General features: G+C 48.7%; 1 protein-coding gene across 1 annotated transcript in view; it reads left to right on the top strand.

Moving 5' to 3' along the window:
• Positions 1–10,796, top strand: part of FSTL1 (follistatin like 1) — an 82,964-nt gene extending 72,168 nt beyond the window's left edge. The window contains exons 7-11 of the mRNA XM_039512963.1: positions 2,062–2,180; positions 3,361–3,473; positions 4,604–4,714; positions 6,533–6,630; positions 6,965–10,796. Of these exons, the coding sequence (XP_039368897.1) occupies positions 2,062–2,180; positions 3,361–3,473; positions 4,604–4,714; positions 6,533–6,630; positions 6,965–7,009 (486 nt within the window). The 3' untranslated portion in view covers positions 7,010–10,796. The remainder of the gene's footprint in view (positions 1–2,061; positions 2,181–3,360; positions 3,474–4,603; positions 4,715–6,532; positions 6,631–6,964) is intronic.
• Positions 10,797–19,934: the final 9,138 nt, after the last annotated feature.

The raw sequence follows: 19,934 nt of genomic DNA, 5'->3' as shown, positions 1-19,934 counted from the left end.
CATCTCAACCCTGACCTGTAGGAATTCTACTGAACCCATGGGAACCTCACCCAGTATTGGCCAATGCCCCTCACTGCTGCTCTGCAGTTGTTCTTCCTCCCCGCCCCCTGCTATCCCAGTATTGGGTTCCCCAAACAGCTTGGCCAATGCACCTTAATCCTGACCTGCAGCACCAACTGTTCATCCACTGTGGATACTGCAACCCATTTTTGTTCAATTCAATAGCAGGGACTATAGGAGGAAACTAGTTTCCTCTTCTCTTTGAATGGTGGTCAGCAGTTAGGGGGCTAAGCCATTTCCCTTATGATACTCTGTCTTGTGAGATGCATTAATGTGACTCAAGTATGGGACATGAGCCACCAAAGCCTAGACCTTCAAAGGGATTTGTGTCAAGGGCTGTTAGGCCTCTTGATCCCATACAGGGACCTCAGGGCAGCAGAGGGACATGCAGTGCTGGACAAAGCAGACTTCACTGAACCTGATTCTGTGGAAACTGTGGCCCTCCTTGTAAACAGTGTTGTGGGACATGTGGTGTTCAGAGCCCATGGAGCTGGAGACACATTAGCAGGACAGTTATGCACTGGCTGCAGAGAGGATAATAATTTCCCCTGCCCTACCACTTTTCATCCGAGGGTCTGAAAGCAACCTACAGGAACTGATGAATGGAGCCTCAGGCACCAGAGGGGACTAAGACACAAGGAGTGGAAGTGTCTTGACCGAGCCACACAGCAAAATTTCTCCAGCACCTTTTATAGCATTCAATAAACAGGATTCTTTTCTCCCACCTTTGCATTGCAACTGCCTGAGTTGGGAAGGGACACAGCAGCTACTGAAAAGTGCACTGCAGCACTATGCACCAGTTTAGGATAGGAACTGAAGAACTGCATCTATGTGAAACTGCAGAAGGAATTTATGAAGGTAGAGTGTAATTACTCTCCTTGGAATTTAGCTAGGACACTGTGGCTAAACACTCTGCTCTTGAGTGACATGCGACCTTCATGGCCAAATGTGGCTACTGTGAAAATATCTGTTCTTTTTTTTTAAATCTATAGCTGGAAGACAGGCATATGGGGGCTGAGGATGGTTCTAGGCAGAAGCTCTGCAGTGAAGCAGAGAGAGAGAGAGAGCAGCTTGAGGGATAATACTCGTTTCCTTATTCTAATGAAGTCTCTTGTTCAGCGTTAGCAGAAATTGACTCTTCCTGTGATTCTTTGCCATTAGCATATGACAGTCAAGACCCTGGTTTTACACCTGTCTGAAAGTTTGCACCAACCCAGCATCTCTAAAACATAATTGGTCCATTTCATGCCAGAAAATGGGTAAGGGCCACCTGGAACAAAGGGAGGAAATGATCTGATCATGCTGCGGCCATAAAACAAGCAGCCAGAGATGAATGAGAATCAGTGCGAACTAGTGGCCAGTGCAGAGGAGTGGGAATCAGGACTCCTGCATTCTCATCCGAGCCCTAACACCAACTCTCTGGGTGGTATAGATAAGTCACTTCCTATCTATAAGCCGCGGTTTCCTTTTCTGCAGAATAGGGGGAATGATATCTGCCCCATAAAAGAGTTGGGGTTTGAAGATGCAAAATGCTACATAGCAAGAGAGCTGGGTGAAAATTTTTGGACCTCTAGTTTATTTGATGAAAATTGCAGTTTGGGGTGACCAAAACTGTTCAGAAATTTGACCCCAATAGTTTTGGCCATTGACAAAATGGCCAGAGGAAAAGGAAGAGATGGTGCTGCAGCTGCTGGCACTTCCCCCTTCTTTCCTTCTCTCCCTTTCCATCCCCTTCCCTTGCGCCCCCCCCCCCCAAATAACCTTTAGCCCAGTGAGAAGGGCACTCACTTGGGATGTGGGAATCCTGGCTGTAGAGCAGACCCCATTTTCGATTCGGTTCAGCCCACACCAAACTTTGTTTTTCCAATTTATTGGCATTGCCACTGAGCTAAAGAATTGGTCATTCATCCATCTCCATTTGCAAGTGTGTGTAGAAAAGGGAAAGGAATGGGAACAGGACAATGCCTCAGCCCTCTAGTGTCCATCTTCTCACCTCTACAGAGCTTCGATGGTGGGGATTCTCGCCTGGACTCCAATGAGTTCCTGAAGTTTGTGGAACAGAATGAAACTGCTATTAACATCACCACCTATGTGGACCAAGAGACCAACAAGCTACTCAGGTAACCTGGGGCAGGGAGGCAAGCAGGAGGGGCAGCAGACGTGAAGGGAGAGCTAGCTGCTAATCATTAGTCAAACAACCATTGGGAAGTGACACTCAAAATGGCAAGAGAATTCACACCAACCTCAAGTATCAGAGGAGTAGCCGTGTTAGTCTGTATCCACAAAAACAATGAGGAGTCCGGTGGCACCTTAAAGACTAACAAATTTATTTGGGCATAAGCTTTCGTGGGTAAAATACCCACTTCTTCAGATACAGGGAGCGAAAATTACGGATACAGGCATAGATATACTGGTACATGAAGAGAAGGGAGAGAACCAAGTGGAGAACCAGTATTGACAAGGCCAATTCAGTCAGGGTGGATGTGTTCCACTCCCAATAATTGGTGAGGAAGTGTCAATACCAAGAGAGGGAAAATTGCTTTTGTAGTGAGCCAGCCACTCCCAGTCCCTATTCAAGCTCATATTAATGGTGTTAAATTTGCAAATGAATTGAACCTCTGCAGTTTCTCTTTAAAGTCTGTTTTTGAAGTTTTTTTGTTGAAGGATGGCTACTTTTAAATCTGTTATTGAATGTCCAGGGAGATTGAAATGTTCTCCTACTGGCTTCAACCTCAGTATCTTGCAAATCCATTTCTCCTTGCTTTCCAAAATGCCTGAAATAAAACAAAAATCGCATCAGGATTAAGCATTTAACCTGACCTGAAATTTTTTCAACTTTTCGATTCACTAAAAATTGAGAAAAAAAATGTGTTTTCAGTTTGACTCAAAAGGAAACACTTTTTTGATTTTTCAGACTTGCCAGCTAAATGAAAAGTCCATTCCGGGCCCATCTCTACCTGGGGTGCTGATAGGGGACAGGGGGAAGGCAGAAGTTCACAGCGATGCCTCCATTCTGCAGTAAAACTAACAATAAAATATCATTGATAAGGCTGAGCTGGAGATTTCCTTCTGCTACTAACTTGTTCAGAATAACTCCCCAGCAAAGCAGCAATCGGAGCCTGTTTCTCCTCTGCCGTATGTAGTAGATTCTATTACAACAGTCACTTTGCTGGCCTGGCCCCGAGCTCTAGCGCTTACTGCCCTGCACTTACTTGTCCAGATCCCTGCACCAGGAAGAGCAGGGGCCACAGGAGAGGCAGCACCCTGAGCCCCATGCCCATTGTATCTGTTTCCTTTCAGGGGACTCTGTGTGGACGCCCTCATTGAGCTGTCTGATGAGAATGCCGACTGGAAACTCAGCTTCAATGAGTTCCTCAAGTGCCTCAACCCGTCCTTCAACCCACCAGAGAAAAGTATGTTCTTCTCCCCTGCACCAGGGGCAGACAGAGGCTCCGGAAAGGGGGGAGAGAATAGATGAGCTTAGAGCCAGACATAGGAGGCAGGCACCCTAAAGCTCGTCCAATACACCTCACTCCGGCCCTGCAGCCCCCCCCTGCTATTCCAGTGCTGGGCTCCCCACACAGCCCTGCCAATGCCCCTCAGTCCTGCCCTGCAGCTCCACTGCTATTCCAGTGCTGGGCTCCCCACACAGCCCTGCCAATGCCCCTCAGTCCTGCCCTGCAGCTCCACTGCTATTCCAGTGCTGGGCTCCCCACACAGCCCTGCCAATGCCCCTCAGTCCTGCCCTGCAGCTCCACTGCTATTCCAGTGCTGGGCTCCCCACACAGCCCTGCCAATGCCCCTCAGTCCTGACCTGCAGCCTCCCCTTATATTAGGGTGTGTGGGACGTGGGTTTCAGAAAGGCAGGTCAATGGGGAATGTATGTTTGGATGATCAAGTAAGGGATTCAGCAGTGGGGAGATGAGTGCATGTCTGAACAATTGAGGTGGCTGGGCACTGGGCAGATCTCAGTCCAGAGAAGAGCCTTGCCTTGCTCTGGCTTTCAGTTACCAGATACCCTCCCTGACCATCTTCCTGTAACTCATCAGCCTTCTGAACCCAATTTAGATTTGCAATTTACGTGGAAACGGCTCAGCGTTCTAAGGGTTAAACATCATTTAGCAGCTGATCTAATTGTCTCACTAGGGAGTGTGCTCCCCAGTAGGCCAGGAGGGTCGGGGTTCATGTCCTACACAAAGGCTTAGTGTGATGATACAGTGAACTCAGCAGTGATGATACAGTGCAGGCCATGGTGATACTGCTAGTGGAACAGTAAACTGAACTCCCTCGTGCCCCTTGCAGTGGAAAGTCAGACACCCCACAAGCACTCCCTGAAAATGCTGTCCATGGTGCTCTTCGACAGAAGATGGGGCTTCAGGTCCCAGGGTGGGTGGGAGTGACAAATAGAGGCTGTGGTGGCCCCTGCTGTATTAACTCACAAGTGCTTAGGGGAGACTTGAGGAAACAAAGAACTCCCAGAATCCAATTGCCTGTATCTGCCCTGTACATCAAAGCCAATTCCCCTTATTCTTGCTCCTTCTAGAATGTGCCCTTGAAGATGAAACATATGAGGATGGAGCTGAGACCCAAGTGGAGTGCAACCGCTGCGTCTGTGCCTGTGGGAACTGGGTGTGCACTGCCATGACCTGTGAGGGTAGGTACAACCTGCAAAGGGCTGGGGCAAGTAGGAAGTTACAGAGGAAGTTTTGTCTTCTGATTGTTGCAAGGCGCTGGGTTTCTGGACCTGTGACTTCTATTCCCAGCTCTTCAGAATCATAGCATATCAGGGTTGGAAGGGACCTCAAGAGATCATCTAGTCCAACCCCCTGCTAAAAGCAGGACCAATCCCCAAATGGTCCTCTCAAGGATTGAACTCACAACCCTGGGTTTAGCAGGCCAATGCTCTTCCTCGCAGTCATTGTAAGACCTTGAACAAGTCACTTCCCTCTATGTGCCTCAGTGTCCCCAGCTTCTGTAAAATAGGGATTATTATCCTGTCCTACTCCAGAGAGAGGTGAGGAGACTTAATTCATGACTGTTAGAGAAGTGCCTTGAGAGCCTTCAAATAAAAGCTCTTACAGAAGGAAAAATAATTATTATTTGTATGAAGGGAAGTATCCTTTATAATGAAACTTGACCGATCATCCATCTCTTGTCCCTTGGGATGTCTCCTCACACCAGTTTCAAGCTGTGACAGCAGTGCTACAGATGGGGAAGCCCTAGTGAGTTTCTTAATTGGGCGCCTTACATCAGGAGGATCAACTCATCTCACAGAGTTCATTGCGCATTTGGAAGCCAGTTGGTCTCCCTGTGTAAGACTTTGGGAAACGCTTTATTCTCTTGATAAACAGCCAGCCCACCCTCACGGCGCTGCTCTGCATTCTTCTGGCCTCCCTGCTTCTTATGAAGGGCCTTTGCATGGAAATAGCACCTCTGTTTCTTAACACATTACCTCTTAAGAATGTCGGTAGCATGGTAGCTCCCACTGAGAGAGACGCCAGCACCATGAACAGATGTGGAGATAGTAAAACAGTGACCAGTGTTAACAGAATTACTTCAAAAATTCATTTGGTGATAACACAGTAGAGGCCTCTGAATTGATTCACCCCAGTGAACCGTTTCCCTTTGCCCCTAGTAACAGGAATTCCTGATTCAGAGAAGATGCTGTTTTAATCCTGATACTGTTACCTAGGGAGTTGTGGATCCCTTCATGCTATGAGGCAGGCCCATGGGGTTGGGTGGCTGGGAGAGAGACTGTACCTGCTGTCTGCCCAGTGCTAGCATCAGAGGTGGCTGCAAGACACCCTGCATGGCCACCGAGCATGGGTCATTGAAGTGGAGGGAGAAAACAAGTAGCATGCAATGGGCTAACAATTCTCGCCCTTTCTGCCTGTGTCATAGCTATGGCGGGACCAAAAGCTGCTGTCAGAGGAGTAAGCAGACCAAAGTGGCATGAGTGTCAGGCAGATCTGAATACCAGTAAATGAGCAAAAGGCATCTCCATTAAGTGGAATTAAATATCCTTGGGCTTCTGTATGTTCCCTGAGAGAGGTCCTGAATAAGCAGATGTGCCAATTAAATGGAGTGCATCATGCGTATTTCTATCTGCCTCAGATTTGTTTAGCCAGTGAAGGTGTTTAGTTGTGACTGGCTTTCTTTTTCAATAACAAGCAGGGAGGGCAGAGCCTAGTTCATTTGTGATGTATTTATCTTTTACTCTTGAGGGAGTTGCATGAATACACACCTCATGTATCCCAGGCGGAGACAGACTCCTCCCTCTTTCCTGACAGCAAAGAAGGAGGGGTCAGAACTCACCAGCTCTCATTTCTCCAGACAAAGCAAGCCCCAGTGAGCCTGAGATCTGTTGTGGCATGACACAGGCTGAACCCACCCTGGCTCTCTCACCTCCATATCACCATCTGAGAGCTGTCCTAACATCTGGGATGGCTCTAAACTTCACTTGTGTTTTCAGGGAAGAACCAGAAGGTGCCTGTAGGGGGGCAGCAACCCGAGGAGGAGCTGACTGAGGAGGAGCTGGCCAGATACGTTCAAGAACTGCAAAAGCATCAGGTTAGGCTGGAATCTCTTTGTCCAGAATCAGTGTGGAAATTTCTCCTTGCTAGAGATCTCCTTCCTCTGTATCTCAGATATTTTCTGGCAAAGAAGGGGAGTACACTGGCTTGTGGGAGGGGGGAACTCCCTTTTTCCCTTTGGGATGGTCCCTCCATGGCAGGGGTGAGGCACATTCGATGGAGGTAGTTTGAGGGGTGAGGGTGGAATGCCGGGCCTGCTGCCGCCCGTGTTGTACTGTCCTATGGAGAAACAGAAGCCTTCAGTCTGCTGGCACCTCTCACTAGCACTAATGTGGAATCACAGGCCTCAATCTAATGCTCTCTCTCTGCAGGAGACGGCTGAGAAGACCAAGCGAATGAGCACCAAAGAGATGTAAGGGACCTCCTCACTGGAGGAGCCCAGGGAACAGGCCAGATCCGCTGTCCTGTCCTTCAGCGCTGAGCTCAATATGCACAAGTGTCTTCTACAGTCGCCCAGTCACAGATATTTACGTTGTTTAGCGATGAGGTTTTTGTTTTGTTATTAAAAAAGGAAGCAGGGGAGGGGAGCACAGTCCACCTGGTTGGGGGAGTCACTGCTGGAGACTAGTGAGAACAGGAGGGAATTACAGCAGCCTCTAGGATACCCCTCACAGAGGACATCTTCTCTGCAGTCCAGGGCAAGGGCCCATTAAGGCAATGAGCAGGGAATTCTGTGCCAAAAGGAAAACCTGGGGAAGGGGGAGGTGAGTGCTGGGGAGTGGGGTTAACCTCCTGGGAATCTTTCAGTTTCTAGGGTTTAGCATGCACCTGCTTTGGCAGCAGGATCATGTAAGGGAACGTTCTGTGGCTGAGCATACATCCTGTGGGGCACAATCAGCCAGGGATGTGGCCTCAGGTCACCATCTTCTTGTCTTCCCTGTGCCTTTCTGCCTTCCCCCAACCTCCTTCTCTCCTGTTCTCCTTTCTGTCCTTTCCCCATCCTCCCTGTCCACCTGGCACTGTCCGTCCCCTTACAGCTTCCATGGGCCTCACCCCAGGCATCTCCCCTTGTGTTAATTGACTTCACTTGACTCCTGGAGTTCCTAGTGAGCTGCCCAGCATGCTCCTCCCTGCCTGCAGCCAGCCGCTCCTAGCAACTCCTACAATGCCTTGTGGGCCCCAAAGTCACACTATTCCCTTTGACATCTTCCTGGCCCCCTATCGCTCCAGTCCCCTCACAAAGATGCTACATTACAATATTTTCTCTTATCACACTCACACCCTTTTTGTTTTACAACTTTATTTTCTAGGGTAGCAACTGAGCTTTTGTATTTTTAGGCAGTAGCTTTAGATATTTTGCTATTGAAAGTGCTGCAATTCCTGTGCATGGTTTGCATTTGCCTCTATCCAGCACGTACAATCAGCACAACAGCTTCTAAGCATAACAGCTTCAGGGCACCTCTCAGCTTAGTGCTGCAGTGTCCCTCACGGTGGAGAGAGACAGGATTTGGTATAGTAAATATAAAGGGGATTCTTTATTGAGGCTGCTGGACACAGACAGACCCTGTGGTTCTCTCTCTCTGGCTCTCTAGTGTGCAGACTATCCCATCCTGTGCTGCCAGGTTTTACCGCAGGAGGTCTCCCTAAATCACATGAATGCCTGGAAGGAAGTGCAGGCTACACTAAACAAGGGACAGAGGGACTGTCCCTCTACCCCGCTATAACGCGAACCAATATAACATGAATTCAGATATAACGCGGTAAAGCAGTGCTCCGGGGGGGCAGGGCTGCACACTCCGGTGGATCAAAGCAAGTTCGATATAACGTGGGTTCACCTATAACACAGTAAGATTTTTTTTACTCCTGAGCACAGTGTTATATTGGGGTAGACGTGTATATCTATCAGCTGCAGCCTGCGATGTGAGTGATCATCTCTCTCCCTCTGTCCAATTTGAGGGTAAATCAGCCAGATTGTCTTTGGCCTGTATTCTGAGGTCCCACCTGAATTGAGTTAAGATCAGGGACGTGCGCACATCCCCCTGTGGCAGCCTGCCAAGCCTGTGTGTTCCGATCAGTCCATAGCTGATTGTCGTAGCTTCCCTTTCAGGATCATTTTCTTTTGGCCACTTTTTTTTTTCTCTGAGCAGTGGGCCTAGTTACAACTGTGATACTCTTTGAGGGAATGGTCTTTTGTCAGTGACCCCGTCCCCTCAAGCCCAATGGGTTCTCCTGTTATATTCAACTTTACTTCATATACACACACATACACGCCCATTTCCCTGTTCCAGTCATGCCTTGATGCACATTCCCAGTCATTACGCTTAGGCTGAGTCAAGATGATTCTGGCTTCAGTCTTCTCCCTTTGAATAAGCTGAATGATCACCTCACGACCTGCACTCCCTAGTGATTACTCAAGCAAACCTCCCATTGGCCTCAGTTAGAGTTAGTTCTGCTTGAAGCAAGATTAGCAAGGCTGAGCTGTAGCCTTCCCTTTATTCAAAGCACTTTCCCGGCAGAGAAGGGGAAGAGTGAGTTAGTGTAGGGAAAGAAGAAAGCTTGAACGCTGGTACATTTATCAGCTAATCTCTTGTACTGTTGTCTTGGTCTTGATGTTGCCACTGTCTCTTCATACTGTGGACTTCAGAGAGACACGGACAGACTCTGATCTCAGTTACACCTGTGTAACTCTAAGGTATCTCCATTGACTTCAGTGAAGTTACTCCAGATTTTCACCATAGGGAGATCAGAATCTGCCCATAATGCTTCGAGGCTTTGGAGTAATACGCCAGTGAGCTGATTCTGCGCTCATGTTGGTGTAAATCAGGAGTAATGTCAATGGCATTACCCCAGGTTTACACTGGAGTAGGTGAGAGGTGAATTAGTCCCTAGAACTCAGGGGGGGACCCAGTTTGAGGGGAAAAAACAATGCTACTCGGGGAATTCAGAGTGAAATGATTGTTGTTCCCTCTCCCTGGTTAGTGGTATCAGAGGAATTGGTTGGTGAGATGGGAATGCCCAATGGACATGCCCCCTATTCTTCCCACCCACTCTACAAATGGATGCCTGGAGCACATTGGGTCTGGAGTCACTGGCACACTGTTTTAATTCTTTGCCTTAGTCTGAAATAGTGAAAGTAGCTCATACCTCCCACCTCCTCTCCTACCACCTTCCCCAGCTGAGACCACTTGCCCCATTAAAGTGCCTTAGGGAAAATGCAACAACATGCCTTAAAAAGCAAACATTTTCATCAGTGGGAAAAACAGCTTATTTTCCAACCAGTAAGATCCCAAAGTAGGAAGGGTTGGCTGAGGAGCCAAGTATGTGCAGTGGGGGAGACGTCAAACCGTGGCTGAAGGCGTTATGTAGTTTTCAGAGTTTTATGCAACATGGTCTGTGATAATCCTCCAATGTACTGTAGGTGTGTAGGTTGTGGAGACTACAGCTCCCAGCAGGCAATGCAGTTAGGCTGCTCAGGTCAATGTGGAGCATTGCACGCTGTGATCTGTAGTCTCAACAGCGTGACCCTAATGAAACAGTAGCCACAATCACCTCCGGTTTATGCAAAATATGTGGTACCCCTTGACAAGCCACAAGAGTGACCCTTGGTGAGGCAAAGTCTGGGCATGTGAGATTTCACTGCCACACAGATCAAAGCAGGACAACTGGGGCATAGTTAATTGCCCTGTGTAGAGACAGGGCTGCCTCCTACAGAACCTTTTCATTTCCTTTGTTTCCCCTAAGAAGAAAAATATCATTTAAGATGTAACGTGTTGAAAACATCGCTGGTTTCAAGGGCTATTGTACCCAAATGATGCATGAACATCTCTCAAGTCGAAGGGTGTGACCCCAGTATGTTATATAAGAAACAGTCCTACCCAGGCTGAGTGGTAAAAGACCATATCACACAACAGGCTTTTCTATCTCTAATTCCTAGGGTGTGATCTGGCAGGTGAGTCAGGAAAATGCTGAGCTCCAAAAACAGTTATCTGGGATATTCGCGGTAGAGTCTGCAAGGGGGCAGGAAAGGCATTTTTTACAAAAGCCAACACAAATTAACCCCTTCTCTCTCTCTATTTCCCTTGTGTATGTGTGTGAAATGTATCAGTATTCTGTAGGTTTCATTAGTGCACTTATTTTACTTGGTTTTGTATTTTTTGTGGGGAGGGAGTTGGATATAACTGCCAAATAAACAAAACAAAATCATAATGTTTCCTTTGTTCCTTATTTTTTTATAAGACCAAAGTAGAATCAGCTTTAGGATTTCTGAGCTCCCTCTACAGTCCTCACAATGGCTCTAACTTTCTCAGCAATAAAAATAAGAGTGTTCATTATTTGCACTTACAGACCATAACTGCTTTCCTACAAGACGCAAAGCACTTTACACGGTGGGTCACTATCGCTGTCCTCATGTTATAAATGGGGAAGCTGAGGCATGGAAAGAGGAAGGGATTTGCCCATAGCTATGCAGAGTGTCAGGGATAAAGAAGGGAATAGAACCTAGAAGTCCTGTGTCCCAGTCACATGCTCTAATCATTAGTTGCTGCTGCCGCCACCTCCCATTCTGCTCCATGCCCCCTTCCCAATCTGCTCGCTCAGTTACTCATGCAATGTACGCACAAAAGGAGGCCAGCAAATTTCTCACCAGGATGTGTGTACGGTACCAAGCATGATGACACCCAGCCAGGATGTGACCACAAGATACATATTTAGTAATAATCCCAGAGCCTCCCTTCTCCATGCGCTGTGGCTGGATGGGTCGGCAGAACGAACTCATGGCCAAACGGTGCATGATTTTTAATCCTGGCGCTGACATTGATTCACTGTTGTGTTTGGAGGTACAAAAGACTCCATGCCACTACTGAGTGTTCAGTAGCCCTTTGTGGGTACCACACGTAGCACAGCTATGTGACCTTGAGCAAGTCACTGAATCGTTCTGTGCTGGGGGTAGGGCCGCCCAGAGGGGGGAGCAAGAGGGGCAATTTGCCCCAGGCCCCGCGTCCCACGGGGGCCCCCACCAGAGTTTTTCGGGGCCCCTGGAGCAGGATCCCTCACTCGCTCCGGGGTGCCCGGCAAACTCTTGCGGGGCCGGGCGCAGGAGCTTCTGCCGCTTCCGGTCTTCGCCGGCGGGGGATCCTTCCGCTCTGGGGCAGAAGGACTCCCCCGCTGGCGAATTACCACCGAAGACGGAGCGGGACCCGCCGCCGAAGTTCAGCCCGGTCTTCGGCGGTAATTCGGCGGCCCTTCCGTTCGGGACCCGCCGCCGGCGTGCGAAGATCCGCGGCGGGGCCCCGCCGCCGAATTACCGCCGAAGACTGGGCTGCGCTTCGGCGGCGGGTCCCACTTCGGCGGTAATTCGGTGGCGGGGGGGCCCCGCCGCGGGTCTTCGGGGCACTTCGGCGGCGGGTCCCGGAACGGAAGGGCCCCCCGCCGCCGAAGACCCCGGGCCCCCGGAATCCTCTGGGCGGCCCTGGCTGGGGGTGAGAAAAGTACCCTACATGCGGGTTGGCGGGATCAGTGAATGTTTGTAAAATGTGTATTATTCTCTCCCCCCTTCTCCACTTCGTAGTAGTTCTTCCAGACTTCATACAGATCTTTACAATGAGGCATAGTTAGCAGAGTGCACGTACCAGGCCCAACCACCCCATATAACACTTGTAGCTGTCCCGCACAGCAGGGTCCCCACTAGTCACAGGTTTCATAGCTCCTAAAGCAGGCTCCGACTGGTAGGGGTTTGCAGCCATTCAGTGTCCTGTGCACTGAGGTACTGTTATGAAACTACAGGCATCGGTGCCTGCTGCTTGTGATGACAGGTTTGGAGTCAGCGCCTCGTCCCTTTAGTGTTGTAAGCTGCAGGGAGTATTGGGAAGAATCCACAGCAGGAACATGGGAGGGAAAATCATGTGGCAAAGCCACTTTCCAGCCCATCATCCCAAAGCTTTTGCTCCAAAATTCAGCCAAGCTGGGACAGTTTGTGTACTCGGTAGGAAAAGTCTCGATGTGCATGAACTCTGTATTTCCTCCAGCTGCCAAGGCCATGCCTCCTTCCAGGCCGGCAGTGCCCATTTTTGTCTGTACTGCCTCCCCGTGGAGGGCAAGTTGCAGCCCCTTTATGCAACAGCCAGTGCCTGCTCACTGCATTTCTATCACCAAGGCCCATGTGTCCTGTCATAAAATGAAGTGAATCCATCCCTTGACTTATTATGCCACCGTGCTTCACCTTCACTTTTCCCTATTGATGCCAGCTCTCCCAGTGTGTTTATGTCCCTCTGGAATTTCACATGATCCGCTGTAGTTTTTACCAGGTGAAGCTACGTTGTGCAAGTAACAAACATCACCAGCTCAATGGCCAGCCCCCCTCCAAATGATTCAAAAATGTACTATAGATAACACATATTCAACCCCTTTCCATGCCATGGAGCAACTCAATACATGTCTTTCTTTACTGTTACCTAACCAGTTGGTCATTTACAGAAGTTGTTCCTTACCCAGCAGTTATGCAGGTCCCTTAATACCCACTTATGAGGGACCTTATCAAAAGCTTCATGAAAACTCGGGTAAATTATGTCTAGTTGGTCACTTTTATCTATATTATTAACATTTTACAAATGCAAAAATATACCCTTTAATGGGCTCAAGGGGCACAATAATCACAGATGCCAGGCTGGTTTGATTCTATCAAACTATACTTACCAAAGTGTTTAACTACTATTTACAGCTGTTCCCCTCATATGGAGGTGAGGCTTGAGGTATGTAATTCCTGGAATCCTGCTTGGATCATTTTTAATAATAATTCCATTTAATAACCTTTCAGATTCCCTCTCCCAGTTGATAGACTATTAAGGATACAGTTAAGCCCTCAAAAGTTAAAAAATACAAATTTAAGGCTGAACAACCAACCTTAATTCTGCCAGCTTTTGTGCAAGCTATTACAAAATAGCCTTTAATTATATGCTCACATTCTAGTGCTTAGATAATATAACATATATATTTTTCTACAATCTTAAATACATACATGTAGCAACTTCAGCTACTGTGTATTATCCTGTACATACAACAGTTGGTAAGAACAGATGCTCAGAGTGCCTGTCTCATTTGCAGTTTACTTTGCAAGCTAGAAAAAGCTGAATGATCTAATATGGGCTTACATGACAAATAGCAGGTAATCATCTAAAGACTATACAATTTGAGCAAAGGGGTAGAGTTAAGGTATATGCAATCTTAACTTTGGTATTTCCTGACATTTGAATGCTTAATTGTGCAACATTAATATTCTCTTAACATAGTTTCTTCTTCGAGGGCTTGTTCATGTCCATTCCAATCAGGAGTGTGCATGCCGCATGCATGCCAGATGGAAGATTTTTCCCTTAGCAGTGTCCATAGCATCAGCCAGGGCGCCCCCCTGGAGTTGCGCCTTCATGGCACCCAATATAGGGCCCTGCTAACCTGCCACCCCCTCAGTTCCTTCTTACCGCCAGAGACGGCTAGCTGGAACAACTGGCACTCTTGCATTCCAAGCACTTTTGGCAGTGTCCACTTCAGTCTTTCATAGTTTTAAATAGTTTGTTAGTTATTAGTCATAGTTAGTTGTTGTTTTTGTGATTTCTTGGGGGTTCTCCCCAAACAATGTTTTCCCCGGTTCTGTGGTATGCCTTTGTCCCCAGGGTTCAAACTCTGTGGGGACTGTGGCAAGTTTATGCCAAAGAGTGACCCCGCACTCTTCTTGTCTATGGTGCCTCGAGGAGGAGAGCCACCCAAAAGGACAAGTACAGGATCTGCAAGGGATTTTGCCCTAGAACCCTTAAAGACTTAAAATCCTGCTAATAGAAGAGGCGCTCCGATTGCAATCCAACCCGGGGTCAGCAGAACACGCGCTGAGCACTTCCTCATCAGTCAGCAGTGCTCCGGCCCCAACAGTGCACAAGCCAGTGCCGAGGAAGGACCCTAAGGATTCATGGCTCCGCCCATAAGAAACCCTCTTCTGTCCGTTCTCAGTGCCACAGAAGAAGAAAAGGCCGGATAGGGGTCGCTCTCCCGCAATAAAGAGCAAGGGGCTGTGACATTATGAGTTAATATAATATTTCATTGGAAGATGACAGGGCCAGAAAGAGTTAATTAACTCACCTCACCGACTGACCTGACCCATGGGTGAACCTTAAGGACTGGTTAGGAAGATATGTAAATGAACAGAGATTTGAAATGCAAGTCTGCATTGTTAGAGGTAGAAGGGGAGATGTTTGCTCAGGTCGTGTGATGTAAGCAAACAAGTCTTGTCTATTGCTATAGTTTTAATTCAAAGATCAAAAAAGGAATATTAACATTTATAATGATACTTGAGTGAAATATTATTGTCTATGTGTCTCTTTGAAGGTTGTGGTAACCTGTATCTAAACTGTTTAATGGATAAATTACTCTGTGCTAATTGCCAGGAGATTTGGGAGAAGGAGTTAAGCCTATTGTTTTCTCAGGCCGAAAGGCTGCTGGAAATGTATAAGAAGCCTGGGACATGATCCGTCTTCATCTCAGATCTGCTTTGGGTTTCAAGAGGGGGAAACCTTAAGCCACAAGGATTGAGATCCCCAGTCAATAACTGGAGCCACCCTGAATATGGAAATTGGACTATAACCTATGGACTATTTCTAAAAGGACTTTTGGCAACTACAAGCTCACCTCTACTATGTATCTGAACCTCAAGAATTGAATTCAAGTCTGTATGTATATTGATCTTTTAACCAACACACTCTCTCTTTTCTTTTTTAATAAATTTTAGCTTAGTTAATAAGAATTGGCTATAGCATGTATTTTGGGTAAGATCTAAGTTATAATTGGACCTGGGTATGTGGCTGATCCTTTGGGATTGGAAGAACTTTTTCTTTTATATGATAAGATCAGATTTTTAGGAATCATCATCATATATCTGACAGGTGTGTCTGGACGGAGGCCTAAGGCTGGGTACTTTAAGGGAACTGCGTGGTTTGGACTTCTGAGTAACCAGTGAGGTACTATAGAAGCTATTTTGTGCTGGCTTGGTAAATCTAAGTATTGGAATAACCACCAGCGTTTGGGGTTTGTCTGCCCCGTTTGGTTTGCAGTTCACCCTGATTGAGTTACCTCAGCTGGCTCCCACGGGCAGCACAGTGACAGGGGCCTGCGGCATCAAAGCACATTTCGAGTCAGGCCACCTTGTCTCTCCCGCCCTCCAGGGTCTCGTTGACTCCTGCCCCCTCTGGGGTACAGTTGAGTCCGAACCCTCAACAGTCCCCGGACCGCCAAGGTGATCACCTCCAGCTCCCCTCAACGCCAGAGGCATTTGAGGCAGACCTTAAATGCCTCACGGCGCCATCTTCCTCGCAGAGAAGAGACAAGTCGCCGGTGACCGTGCAACCCCACTTTCAATCAAGGGGCAAACCAGCGATCATGGTGCGCCGATCCCCGTCTCCCTGGCACAGCCTGGCCCACCCATGTGGGGGATCTGCACCAGTCTTCGACCTCTCTGCACCGCTCTGTGGTGGCACACAGTACCGCTCCTCCATGGTTCTCCTACTCAGAGATCTTGGAGGCGGCAGCGGAGTCCTATCGCTCAGATAGGACCAGGAGCAGGAGGTCCAGATCCCACTGCGACCACCAGCCCTACACAGCACCGTGGCCTCCACAGTAGCAACCTTCGACGCAGTGGCCCTTTTGGACACCCTGTGCATATCACCAGAGCCAGGAACAGATCCATGGCTCAAGGTCCAGGTCAGCGTTGGTGTCCTCGGTGTCCTTCGTCCCCCCGCAGGAACTGCCAGCACCGTCCACAGCAGCACCACCAACAGAGGCGCGGCCAACACCGCTGTTGTCCCCTGCAGGTTTGGCACCGACCCTCCCATCAGCGGCACCATTGACAGCTGCAGCCTCGGTGCCACCAGCATTGACAATATCAGCACCACCAAAATCAACAACTTTACCATCACCTGCCTTGGCACTGATATTTCTGCCCCCAGCAGCCCCAGCACTGCACACTTCAGACCTAGGGGCTCAGCAATACCGCGTTCCGCGAGACCCATGGGGCACTGAAAGGAGTGAACAGGGCCCACTGCCAGGCCTCTCCTCCTCATCCTCCCCAGATGAAGCTGTGGCGGGGATGTCAATGGCCCCAGCTCTGGAGGATAACAGGATCCTCCAGCAGCTGTTACGTCGTGTTGCCCAGAACCTGGGCATAAAGGCAGAGGAGGTGGTGGAGGAATCCGACCCAGTTGTCAACATCCTTGCGCCCTCCGGTCCCTCTCGTATTGCCTTGCCCTTAATAAGGATGATTACAGAGACAACGAAAACTCTATGGCAGACCTCTGCATCTCTGGCCCCTACAGCCAGGAGGACTGAGAGGGATATGAACATGTATACACCCACCCACCCTGACTCCCTGGTGGTTGATGCAGCCAATCAGCAAGAGTGCCAGGGCTACCAGGGCCCCACCCCTAAGAATAGGGAAGCAAAAAACTTGACCTTTTTGGCAGGAAGGTCTATTCCACTGGGGGACTACAGTTCCGCATTGCGAACCAACAGGCCATCAGGAGCAGATACACACACACAACACCTGCGCTGCAATGGCCAAGTTTGTGGAGCTACTGCCACAGGACTCTCGCGCAGAGTTCTCAACATTGATGGAGGAGGGAAAACTGGTCTCCCGAGCATCCCTACAGGCGGCATTGGACGCAGCAGCTGCAGCTGCACATACAATGGCCACAGGAGTTGTAATGAGTAGGGGCTCCTGGTTGAAGGTCTCTGGTCTGCTCCATGAGCTCCAGCAAACAATCCAGGACCTCTGCTTTGAGGGTTCAGCCCTCTTTATAAGACAGATAAGAGAGTCCATAGTCTGAAAGACTCGAGGGCCACCCTCAGATCTTTGGCGCTCTATATACCAGCCACTCAACATAGGCATTTCCGGCCACTCTATATACCAGCCACTCAACATAGGCATTTCCGGCCACAGCCTCCCTCTAGGTTCTACCAACCTCAGAACTGCCAGGACACAACTCGTAGGAGGAATAGGAGCGGTAGAAGGAGGCAGCACCCCTCCTCAGGCAGGGGTTGGGCCAGCCTAAGCCACTGCCTAGCCCCAGACCAGCTTTTTGAGGGTGCGGTCCAGGACAGTGCACCAGTACTGGAACTGGATCCAACCTTACTTACCTGTTTGTCCCGACTGTCCCTTTTCTACTCTGCATGGTCCTGTATCACCTTGGACCACTGCGTGCTCCGCATGGTACAGAGGGGATATTCTATCCAATTCTGTGCCCTCCCACCCTTCCACCCACCTTCCCCATCCCTCTTCAGGGACCCCTCTCACAAGCAACTTCTTATATGGGAAGTGCACTTGAGCCTCTCGGTAGGGGCAGTGGAAGAGATTCCTCAGGAGCAAAGGAGCAAGGGCTTCTACTCCCGGTATTTCCTAATACCGAAAGCCAAGGGTGGCCTCAAGCCCATCCTGGGCCTGCAGGAACTCAACAAATTAGTCAAAAAACTCAGGTTCCGCATGTCTCTTTGGTCTCCATTATCCCCTCACTGGATCCAGGGGACTGGTATGCTGCCCTCGACTTGAAGGATGCATATTTCCACATAGCGATAATTCCACCTCACAGAAAATATCTCAGGTTTGTGGTGAACAACAGCCATTATCAGTTTATTGTCCCCCCCTTTGACCTGTCAGCAGCACTTCGTGTGTTCACCAAGTGCATGGCAGTCGTGGCGGCGTTCCTGCGCAAACGGCAGGTGCAGGTACTGTTAGGATATAGATATTCAGGCCTGTCTGCAAAGGCCTATACTTTAAGAATGTAGGTGTATTCTTATCACTTAGCTAGTTATAGAGGTATAAAAGAAAGAATCAAAGATCACTGTCTGTGTAATGGCCTTCTCTTACTGTGACAGGCTAAGGCCTTCAGCTAAGATGTAGTTAGGCAGCCATAAGCTGGGAAGTGTATGGTCAGATCCTCACATTCCAAACTAGTCACATTGAAATAAGGTGCTATTGGGCTATTAGGAATACAATCCTGTTCTGATATTCCTATCACCTCCAGAGAAAGAGAAGAACCTAGAAGATGTAAAAGGAAACTTGGTTTGATATCATCCTGTCTGGCAAGAACTCACTTATCAATAGACACAGCTGGAAAACCCTTATGTCTGTATAGATGTAGTTGTGAAATCCTCACTTCTGTATTGTTTTGTATGTTTATTTGCATGGTCTCTGGTTCTGTAATTGTTTCTGTCTGCTGTATAATTAATTTTGTTGGGTGTAAACCAATGAAGGTGGTGGAATATAATTGGTTAAATAACCATGTTAGGATTGGTTAGTTAAATTTCAGTAAACTAATTGGTTAAGGAATAGCTAAGCAAAACTCAGGTTTTACTATATAGTCTGCAGTCAATCAGGAAGTAAAGGGTGGGGGGAATGGGAACAGGGACTGGGGATGGGGGAATTGGGATCATGTTTTGCTAAAGGGGGAATGGGAACAGGGGATAGGAACAGGGACACAGGCAAGGCTCTGTGGTGTCAGAGCAGGGAAGGGGGACACTAAGGAAGGAAACTGGAATCATGCTTGCTGGAAGTTCACCCCAATAAACATTGAATTGTTTGCGCCTTTGGACTTCAGGTATTGTTGCTCTCTGTTCATGCGAGAAGGACCAGGGAAGTGAGAGGGTGAAGGAATAAGCCCCCTAACAGGTACAGGTGTTCCTGTATCTCGACGACTGGCTGATCAAAGGCCACTCCAGATCTGAAGTGGAGGCGCAGGTCGGCTTCATAAGAAGGATGTTTGATGAACTGGGTCTCCTTATAAACAAGGCCAAATCGACACTATACCCTCTGCAGAGGATAGAGTTTATAGGGGCAGTGCTAGACTCAACTCAAGCCAGGGCATACCTCCTGGAAGCCAGGTTTCAACCACTGGGCGACATCATACGGGGCCTCAGGCAGTGCCCCACCACTATAGCAAGGAATTGCCTGAAGCTCCTAGGGCACATGGCCGCTTGTACCTACATAGTACAGCATGCCAGACTCAGGCTTCACCCACTCCAGTCACGGCTAGCGTCAGTATATTGACCAGTTCGGGACGCTTTGGACAGCATCATAACCCTGCCTCACCCGATACTAGACTCCCTCCGGTGGTGGCTCAACCCACAGGTAGTATGTGCAGAGGTCCCCTTCACCAGCCCCCAGCCATCCCTCTCATTAGGACAGTTGCATCAGATCTGGGATGGGAGGGCACATTTGGGAAACCTCAGAACACAAGGTCTCTGGTCTCAAGTGGACCTTGCTCAGCATATCATGTCAGAGAACTGAGAGTGGCGCACATGCTGTGCCAGGTTTTC

The sequence above is a fragment of the Mauremys reevesii genome, linkage group 1 (genome assembly GCF_016161935.1).
Source record: "Mauremys reevesii isolate NIE-2019 linkage group 1, ASM1616193v1, whole genome shotgun sequence".
NCBI lineage: Eukaryota > Metazoa > Chordata > Testudines > Geoemydidae > Mauremys > Mauremys reevesii.
Note: the sequence above shows the minus strand (reverse complement) of the source record. Positions and strands in the feature narration are given on the sequence as shown.